The sequence below is a fragment of the Eurypyga helias genome, unplaced genomic scaffold, assembly GCF_000690775.1.
Source record: "Eurypyga helias isolate BGI_N326 unplaced genomic scaffold, ASM69077v1 scaffold17224, whole genome shotgun sequence".
Classification (NCBI taxonomy): domain Eukaryota; kingdom Metazoa; phylum Chordata; class Aves; order Eurypygiformes; family Eurypygidae; genus Eurypyga; species Eurypyga helias.
This window is the reverse complement of record NW_010244621.1, coordinates 113,059-123,043: the sequence shown is the minus strand read 5'-3', so window position 1 is coordinate 123,043 and position 9,985 is coordinate 113,059. Positions and strand designations below refer to the sequence as shown.

The 9,985-nt window shown below is 36.5% G+C and overlaps 1 protein-coding gene across 1 annotated transcript in view; it reads left to right on the top strand.

Annotated features, from left to right (window-relative positions):
• Nucleotides 1–1,283: 1,283 nt before the first annotated feature.
• Nucleotides 1,284–9,985, top strand: part of MCTP1 (multiple C2 domains, transmembrane 1) — a gene marked incomplete at both ends in the record, with an annotated part of 110,065 nt that continues 101,363 nt past the window's right edge. Inside the window, 4 exons of the mRNA XM_010149822.1 lie at nt 1,284–1,363; nt 1,912–2,020; nt 8,642–8,675; nt 9,232–9,242. Of these exons, the coding sequence (XP_010148124.1) occupies nt 1,284–1,363; nt 1,912–2,020; nt 8,642–8,675; nt 9,232–9,242 (234 nt within the window). The remainder of the gene's footprint in view (nt 1,364–1,911; nt 2,021–8,641; nt 8,676–9,231; nt 9,243–9,985) is intronic.

Sequence of the window (9,985 nt, the reverse complement as noted above, 5' to 3'; positions counted from 1 at the left end):
CCTCGTTAGAACCGGTATTAGACAAACAAATGTGAGTACACATGTAGATAGATGAATGCATAAGAGAGACTTGTGCTCAAATCCTTGCATTCGACCATTTGATTCCCATGGCAGTGCTGTGGCCTTTGGGCCACGGGATTTCTATTACTGCTGTCCTAACCTAGTCCAATATAATGTATTTGTAGAACATGAACAACTTTAACTGCTTCCTAGAAAAGAGTTTCTGTATTACAGTAGTGAAAGTATTTTTATCAAACTGAAGATGTTGAAGCTAGGCCTGTCCCATTTCAGTTAAATGTTCTCATTACTACCTGTTGTCAAGTCTCATGCACAGAGCTGAAGGTATGTTCTGGTCCTCAGAAATTCTCATGACAATATTTGACAAGAAAATCTACTTTATCTAGAAAGTTGATTTTGATAAGTGACATTTTTATCCTTTTTTAGTTTTGTCACAGCATTTCTTTGTTGTCATCAGCCTTTTTTGTTTATTTTCTTTCCAAAAACCATCCCGAGTTTATTTGTTATTCTTCCTTCTGACTTCAGAAGGCATAATCCATCTCAAATCATAGATACCATTCCATGTACTGCCCACTGATTCCTGTCTGGATGTCAGTAAATTTGTCCAGTTGCTTTCTCTTTCAGGTAGCAAGCTAGCAGGCAGTGTCCTCACAGTAGCGTAATAAATGTCACTATTGCCTTATGCATACTCATTAATTTTTCCTCTTAGATTATAAGATTTCTAAATATTATAGACCTCAGAAACCATAACACAGCCCTGTAAACCTTACACAACCATCAAAATTTACAGTTTTGTCATTCCTAATACTGATGCAAGTTCTGTAGTAGTCCACTTTTCACTATCATATCCCAACCTCTTGCTTGCATTTTGCAAAATTGATAAGGGTATCAATTAGCATATAGCAAATCAATGATTCTGGTTAACTTCAGTTATTTCTGTAGTCTTCCTTCTTTTAGTGCCTATGTTTTTTAAAATGCTTCTTTCTTTATATAAAGTTGATTTTGTTCAAATATGGTGTCCAGCAGTAGGATACCCCCATGCCTGTACATGATGCATTCTGACTTTTATGTTAGCAGTTTCAAACTTGATTTTGTGACCAGAAATTTCAGGTTACTTCCAGATAGTCCTGTTTTAACATGCGAGAAACATAAAGCTGTAACTCTGGAAAAGGAGTTTCAAGAACCGTTCATAAAGCAAGAAAATATATTAAAAAAAAAAAAGTTTTCCAGTGCTGAAAAAGGCATTTATGTCCTGTGCATTATAGGTCTTTGACTATGACTTTGGATTTCAAGATGACTTCATTGGTTCAGCATTTTTGGATCTCACTTCCTTGGAATTAAACAGGTATGGCACATGTAAGCCTACAGAGTAGTTCTTCATTGCTGTCTGCTAATACTCTGTGTTTGTGGAATTGAACATAGCACATTGTGTAGGAAAATTATTATGTAAACCTAACCACATAAAACTAGCCAAGGAAAGACACTCATGTTTAGGGAATTGCTGTGATATGAATGTTAATAATATATGAACTGATCATGCACAGCATTTTTTAAAGTGTTTTATAGACACTTTAATCTTGTTTGTGTTATTTTCATTCACAGCATTACAACCTACTGTTTAATGGGCGTGTTTTTCAGTTTTTTAATCCATTAATGTTACAGTTCAGGTTTAATTGCTTCAGTACGTGTAAGTACTTAACATGAAGTAACAGTATTTTGTGGTTTTTAATGAGTGTTTAGATTGCAGTGCTTAAGAGTGGAAATAGGGTAAATTTGTGACACCATTTTCAAGTAGTCTTATGTAAATGCAGATGCCTTTAATTGTCGTGATTCAGGAATTTCATTATCTGAGAGCCTGAAATCAAAACACACGCATATGTTTTTGTCTCCTAGGCAAACAGATGTTACCTTGAGTCTGAAGGATCCTCATTACCCCGACCATGATCTGGGAAGTATATTGTTAGCAGTTCGGTTGGCTCCTAGAGATGAACAGCAAGACATGGTAATTTTAAATATTTTAATATGTCATCACTCTTGTGATTGTTCTATGGCTTGATGACTTAAAGCATCAGTGTAAGACACATTCTGAGATTAATTTGATTTTCCCTGTTCTCAAAATAACACTGAAGAGTGTTTCTGGTACAGTACAGCATACTTCATCTGAATTGGATCCTCTCTGAGATAAGTACTGAGGGATCCAAGTGGAACATAAATGTTCAGCAGTTTCAGATAGTCAGCTGCATGTGTATGGTGCTGATTAATGGGGAAAAGTATCAATAAATTACTGGTGAGGAATTCTGGACTGACTGCTGGCATCTCTAAATAAGAACGTTTGAATCCTATTCCACACTGAAAATAATCTTGAAGAAAGGTAGTATTTCTGCTTTTTGGTATCTGATGATGAAACATTATTTGATATTTTTCAATTTCATGACCAGATTTCAATTACAAAGTAGCATGGTTTTCTGGGTTTATTGTAATTCCTTCATCAGTCTTAGTTTTCTGAGCTGCTAAGTTCTAAGTGACAATAGTTTCCAGTTTCATAGTTGTGACAAATTCCATCTCTAGTTGCATGTGTTTTATGAGCTTTATGTCAGTTGACTTCTGACTTAAGCAGTAGTACTGCAACTACACTGGAAATAAGTGAGATGGCATCTTGCTCAGAGGCTGTAAAATAATGTGGATCCTTTTGTCTTCAGCGAGGCCAAGAAACAAAAGTATCAATCTGATTATATTTTCCATGGATAGGGTTGACTGTGATTTTTCTAAGAGCCCATCTGTTTCTGCATGCTGCAGTGTGACACATCATCCTGTTGAATATCTGAGGAGGACTGAGTTGTAATACTCTTCTGTTTCCACTTTTCTCCTAAGTCAGTTATTGGAACTAGGTGTTTGGCATTTGGTGTAACAGAGATGTAGAGTTTTGAAAATAGCCTTCTCCTCTGTTAATTTTCCTCATGACATTCTGTTAGAACTTTACTACTATTTCCCATTATTGTTGTTATGTGCAGGAAGTTCATTTAAACTGTATTTTCCTTTGTTTTCGCAACGCGTTTGTGCAGACAGCTCAGAATACTGTGTTGTGAATTTGCACCACAAAAGTTGGTTTATCCCTTACACTGAAAAATGTACTTAATTCCTTTTTTTTTTTAAATGTCTGTATTTGGGTTAGACCAGTATTTCTGAGTCAGGTGGTAATAACCCTATTTTTCAGTGGCTTTGGCATTATCCTGCCATATTCCAAAGTCATGCAGCACATAAATGCTGTATCTTTATGGGGCAGCACGTTACTTTTCTTTTTTCGTGGTACAGACATGATAGTGTGCGGCTCAGTGTGGTCAGTTGTTACGTGAAGGACACTCAAGGAAGTCACAGGTGAGACAGTGAAATTAAGACACCACAGCGTAACATGTCATTCGTAGGGGTATTTCCTTGGTGAGTTCGCCACTGAACATCAGAAGTAATGGGAGCACCACAGATTTCCTGGATAGCGACCCTTTTGATACCCAACTGAGTGGTGGTAATAGAAGGAAGAACTAGACTTGTGCTATTATGCATTTCGTTATTAACTTTCTGTTTAGTAAGCTAATCCTTTGGTTTAGCTCAGGTGACCTATTTTTCTTCCCATTCAGACTGTGATACAGGACTTAATTCTGAAAATGCTCAAGTTTCAGATTAAGATTTTGATTCCTAACCTGAAGCTTTGCAATTAGTATTGGAAACCAGTCTTCCCAAGATACGTATCTTGGAGCAGTTTTAAGAAAGTTGCAGTAAAATCAGAGTATTTGTGTTACCATGCAGGGAAGATGGCCTACAAAATTAATGTTGAATTGTTGTATGTGAATGTTTTAGGGGTTTAATAATTCAAGGCACAATTATTCTTTCTTCAGCTGCCATGTGTACTTATTTCTTTATTTATTAGCTTTTATTTACTCTCCAAGGAGTAGTTTTATTAAATAAAAATGCTGCAATTAAACTGTCATCCTTGGTTATTTTTAAAAGATCTTGTAGTAATGAGGATAATTTTTATTGAATTTAATATGTTTGAGATAAATATATTTTCAAATGTTATTTTAGAGGTTTGTGGCTAATTCTTGTTCACTGTGGCAATGTGCATCGTATAAAGTAGTAATTAAAGCAGCTCCTACATTCCCAATTTGAGTAGTGTGCTGTTTGAATGATTACTGCTTCCCTCCTACTTGGATATCTCTGAACAGTGTTGTTGAAAAATATAGATAAAAAGGTGTGTGAGCACCTTTAAATATGCTTTAGAAACATAAGACTCAGAAACACTGCTCTTCATTTTTTTCCTAAGTAATTCCAAATTTTCTTAAATGCTGTTGTTTTGATATCCCTAAATAGTTTACATTTCAAAAATACATTTTGTTCTGAGTTAAATTTTAATTTGTTTAGGTGATAACTCTAAATCGCTTGCACATCTTGTCACATGTGAACAGTATAAAATGGTTAAACCATCGACCTGAAGGATTCGGAAATTATCTAATAGTACTTAAATTTCAGGTACTTTAATTCCACATACCTAAAATGAGAGTGTTTATTAAGACCTTTAGGGAATTAAAATAGCTTTCCCATGTAGCTGTAGAGGGAGCATTGTGTCTGATGCTGTTATTTTGTGCAGCTCCATAGCCATAACCCAGACCCAGCCCTGTGGAATGAAACTTGCTCTCTATGCTGATGTGTTTGGTAATTTTTTAATGCAGATTAGCCTTTCCAAGGAGATCCCTTCGCTGCCTCACCTGGAGCGGCTGAGAGTGTGTTGGAGGTCACGCACTGACGTGCAGGTAGAAGGATAGTCATGTGACAGTGCATTTGAGTAGCTAGAGGACAGTCTTGGCAGCAATGCGTTCTGTTGGCATGTCAAAGGAATGCCACGGTATGTTACAGGAAGAGGCACCCTGTCACACTGCACAGGAAATACTGATACAGCTGGAGAATGAGATGCTCCAGTTGAAAGTTTCAAGTTAAATGGTACAAAATCGGGGCCTTGTATATTGCCGCCTGTCTGAGAGAGAGGTATTTTTACAAATGGGTTAAAAAAACCAAGCAATGTGTTTGAAAGAGAAATAGTTTACTTCGGTTTGGGTGGAACAATCTTTTGTGAAGCCTTGAAGTGTGCAAAGAGATTAGAGGGAGATTTGGTACGCAGCAGAGTATTCTCTTCCTTATCTTTCTGAAAGAAATTCTGATGAAATGCAGATTCTCTGCGTGCTGGCAGATGAGATGTTCTTCAGAATTCATAGCTGGAAGGTCCCGTTTCCTAGGATCAAACAGATTACATCTTTAGATGCAGATATCAATTAAGAACATTAACACATGCATATATGCATGTAACTGTATATAAAATTGTATTACAAACAGGAGAGGAGGGAGTATTTATCTTTGAGTCCTGGTGGACTGTGAAAAACAGTGCTTAAGTAGTTCAAAATTTGTCAGTTTCTGATGGAAGAGTGTCAGACATGGTTTCAGTGGCAGGAGGTTCAGTATACTATTTCATTAATAAGAACACAGTATTTGATTTTTGAAGTACATTTTCTTGGAAGAAAATGCAGAAGTAGCCTGCAGTTATTGAATATTAACATGTGAATGTTGGCAAGTGAAAAAATCAAAATTTATAGCAGATCTTGTAAGTAAGTATCTTTGTGTTTGGTAACCTAGTGCTTGTTCTAAAGGCATAATACTGTGACCTTTTAAAGTGACAGTCTTGTAATACTTCATTCAAACTATGTACATCGACAGGAGTCCTGTGCTTTTTGAGTTTTGATAAATGAAGACAACCTGATTTGTTCTGATTTTTGAACAATCATAAATTGTGAATCAGAAGTGATGAATGTAAGGAATTATAAAAAATGAGAATGTCTTGAGTGTTTTTTGAAAAGTATAATATTTTTCCAGCCTAACACGATGAAGCTGTAGTAGTACTAGTTCCAGTGGCTCATTTAAACTTGCCCTGTGCTGTTAACAATAGTTGTCCTTCACAATGATGCAGCGTTTTTATTTATTCTGCTCTGTGAGGACAGGTAGCATAGATAACTACTGTAAACAAAGAGGTCGTGAAAAAAACATAAGAGTATGGGAAAACTATGAATATACATATATATAAATGTTAGAACCTGTGAGCTCTAAAAAAATGTTATCCTTTTTAACTCTTAAAAAGAGAATGGGTTAATGATGTACTTTGTGTATATTTCATTGATTTCTCTATTTGATGACCAGTTTCAAGGAAGTCAGAACTTGCAATGACTTGATTTTTTTGTTAGACCTGCTGCAGTGGATCTTGTTTTGTTCCTTTAATTCAGGCTGTTCTATTAACATTTCCCTTTGGATGCATGTAGTCCTGTGCATGCCTGTGTGCCATTTGTAGTTAGGTGCATGGCGACCAGAAACATGTACGTGGTGTCCGCAGACCCTGTGTTTGGTGTTGTGATCATCGGTGCTGCAGTGCATGTGCCTTTTTCTGGCTCTTTCTGCAGCACAGTTCAGGGCACAGATTTCATCATGGCAGCATGACTTCCCTACAACAGTTCTTTTCAACCCTGGTCTTGCAGGCAACTCTTGGCTACTGGACATTAGAAAGCTGGTAGCTTGATGAGAATTGCTGCCTTGGGGCCAGCAGAGATTGGGGATGACTATTCCACCACTGGCAATGGCCTGAGTGGCATAGAAAATGGGAAAAGGGAAACATATGAGTGCTACTTGGATGTTGTTATTTAATGAGAATAAAATTTAAGGCATTGTTTTTTTCCCTAAAAAATTTATCCCAAATGATGCTTTAATATCTTTTTGCTCCTTATGGAAATATTAACATTAATATGCTGTCAATTTGCTTGCTATCTTAAATCTTACAATGCAATATTATTACTTTTTATTTGCCAGAGGAAAAGAATAACAGAGATTGGACTCAGGGCATGGAGTATTTTCAGATGAAAAAGTTCCATGTACATCATCCATCCTAATCAGCCCTGTGCTATATATTCTGTTGGCTTCTAAGAGTTGTTATGATGGCTTCATCTTACCCTCCTGCACCTGGTGATGATGATGATGCACTCAACAAGTACGGTCATTACATTTCTGTAGCTGCTATGCAAACTGAACTCCTCAGAGTTGAAATAATACTTGATACGTAGTTAATTCAGCTGGTGTGCTGTATTCTCCTCCTTGTTCACAGCGTGGTCCAAGCCCAATGAAGCGGAGCTTGTTCTCTGACCTGTAGCTGTGTAACTTTCAGCAGCGAGAAGGAAGGGAAGAGCTGTGGTGCGCTGCAGGAACCCGTGGGTCTTCTCCAGGGACTGCTCTGGCCTCCAAGCTGCTTAATTCTTATGCGTATCTCCTATAAAAATTAGTTAAATGGCTTCCTCCAGCTTCTAAAAACAGTTGCTGTCTATGTATATTTGCCAAAGGCACATTATTAAAATTATCATTAACTTTTGGCACAGCCCTTTAGGGGTTGCTGTCCATAGCAACTTGAGAATGTTCATCACCAGCAGGTTGTTTTTCTTCTCCCAACAAAGCATCTATTTGAAAACTTGCCAGATAGTTTAAAAAAAAATATAGAAAATGTATTTCCTTTAATTTTCTTTTTTTCCCCATGTAATACTTCTGTTACTTAGCAAATAAAATGTTTGCATTTCAAAATTCATTTCAGTTATCAGAAAAAGAAAGTGGTTTTCCAGTAGTTAATAGAAAAAAAAAAAACCCAGAACTTTATGTTTGCTTTCCATGACTTACAGAAAGTTTCAATAGAAATTAGTGGACTTTGATTTATTGTCGCTCTGTGTCAACACAGGCTGCTAAATGTTAATGAATTCTGCAAATTAATTTCTCTGTGTTTCTGTAGGACTGCTTTAAGCAACAGTTGTGTCACAGATAAATTTTCTTCACTGTCTTGGCCAATATGTTACTGTAATGATTAAGAATATGTATCTGTGGACACTTTGCCTCCCAGCATGTCAGAGCACTGTCTCTAGTAGTGCCAAGGTTTTGCAGATTATTTACGTGATGGGATAGGGCTACTGCATTTTGGGTTGTTTTTGAGTTGAGGTATGAATTTTATTCTATGCCCTGTGTGTCATTATCAAACAAAAGAGCTTTTTTTACTGCTTTGAAACTAATCAGCAGTGTTGACCTTCAAGGGTCTGTAACAGATGTATGTTGTCCAAGGAGCCTTACGCAGGATTTTTTTTAACGTGGCTACACTCAGGAGCTAAACAGTAGTGTTCCGAAAAATTGGGAGTGCATTAATATAAAACCCCCTATCATTCAAGAATCTGTCAAAACGGAAGTCACTATCAGTAATGCCACATCATTTTTTTTATCTGCTTATCTAATTATTTCTTTCCTTCTTTCTTTCTTTTTTTAATGATTTCACATGATGCATTGTCTCCAGAAATGAGACTTTCACCCCACCCAGAAAAGCGTGCCTGTGTGTTGACGGCGCTGCTAGTTGTCTGGATTTATTTCTGTCTTGTGTAGTTGTTGCTGGAGTGTACGTGTTGCTGCTTCACTCGTAGTGGTGGTAAAATGTGGATTGTCCCGTTGGAGACAGTTGGCCTCCTTTTCTGTATTGCAGAGAAAAGGTAATTAAAATGCTCTATTTTATTTTCAGACAATGCTAATGAGGAAGAGTTGGAAAAGATCAAGTAAGGTAACTTTTAGCATGTGGTCTTCTGGTGCTTTTTTTGTAGACCTATGATGTTTTACCAAACATGCCATCAAGGACTGGAATCTTGTGTCACAGGATTTATTCTCTTTCAAATTGTGTTTTAATGACATTGTTTTGTGTTCCATCAAATCAAAATCATGAAACAGTTGAGCTATTAATGTAGTCCTTGAACCTCTCAACGTCGTTACATCATTTTAGCGTCTCTTGAAGTCATCTAGTAACTACATGCAAGTGGCAAACGTGTCCTGATTCTTTTTCTAAAACCTTTAATTTCTCATGTATACACAGTTTTCTTAAGCTTACTTGTTAATGTCAACAGAGAATTCATGCCAAAGGGTGACTTTTATATTTCTGCTATATTCCTCATATAGATTAGAGTGTTTCTGTGTGGAAGTTTTCACAGTGATGTTTCTCAAAGAGGAATTTCCCTCGTTGCTGGATGTGCAGAGTTGTAGCCAGACTTTCCAAGAGTGGAGTGCTTAAGGAATCATTCTTGGTCTCCACTTTATACAGCTCTTTAGATGCCTCTTCAGGCAAATTCAGTGTCTGGATTTTCTCCTTTTGGGAGCCATGTGAGTGATCAAAAATGACAAGTGTATGATTTTTCCCACTAGGAAAAGACTGGGAGTTTGACTGTAGTGGGATGTGGTTAATATTTACCTTTTTGTTGTATTTGACTTCAAAAAGATAAAGGAAATATGATTCTATGATTCTATGAAATGTGCATGTTTTCTCAGCAGGTTTCTGGCCACTCTAAGCTCATGCTGTCATGCTGCTTTTTAGTTTTAAGTCTTTTTTCTAATTGCATAATTAAAAATAGCATTAAAATTTCTCAAAGTCTTGAGCTGCTTTGGTAGACCTGGGTTTTTCTGAGATCTGATTGTGTAAAGGTATTAAAATGAGAAAAATTAAATGGCTGTAGGGAGAGATTTCCATTATTTTGTGGAGCGATGTACTTTTCTAGCATATTGATGCACAGATTTCAATGGAAGTTTATTACTAAACAGTGCCATATATAGGTCTTGATGTCAAGTGTTTGCACAGTACTTCAACCTTAAGAAAAAAGAGCAGGGTTCATAATTTTTGGGTTATGCATGGTTTTTTTCACATGGTTTGCTTCTGTAATATAGGACAGTACTCAGTCTGTGTTTCCTTTTTGTAATCTGTGAAGTAAAGGTACTTGAAGTGATAATAACAATAATATTAGAGTTAACTAACAATTAATTATTAAATAGATTATTTTTATTTTTATATTATTACTTTGATTCTCATATGGTTCATGTATGT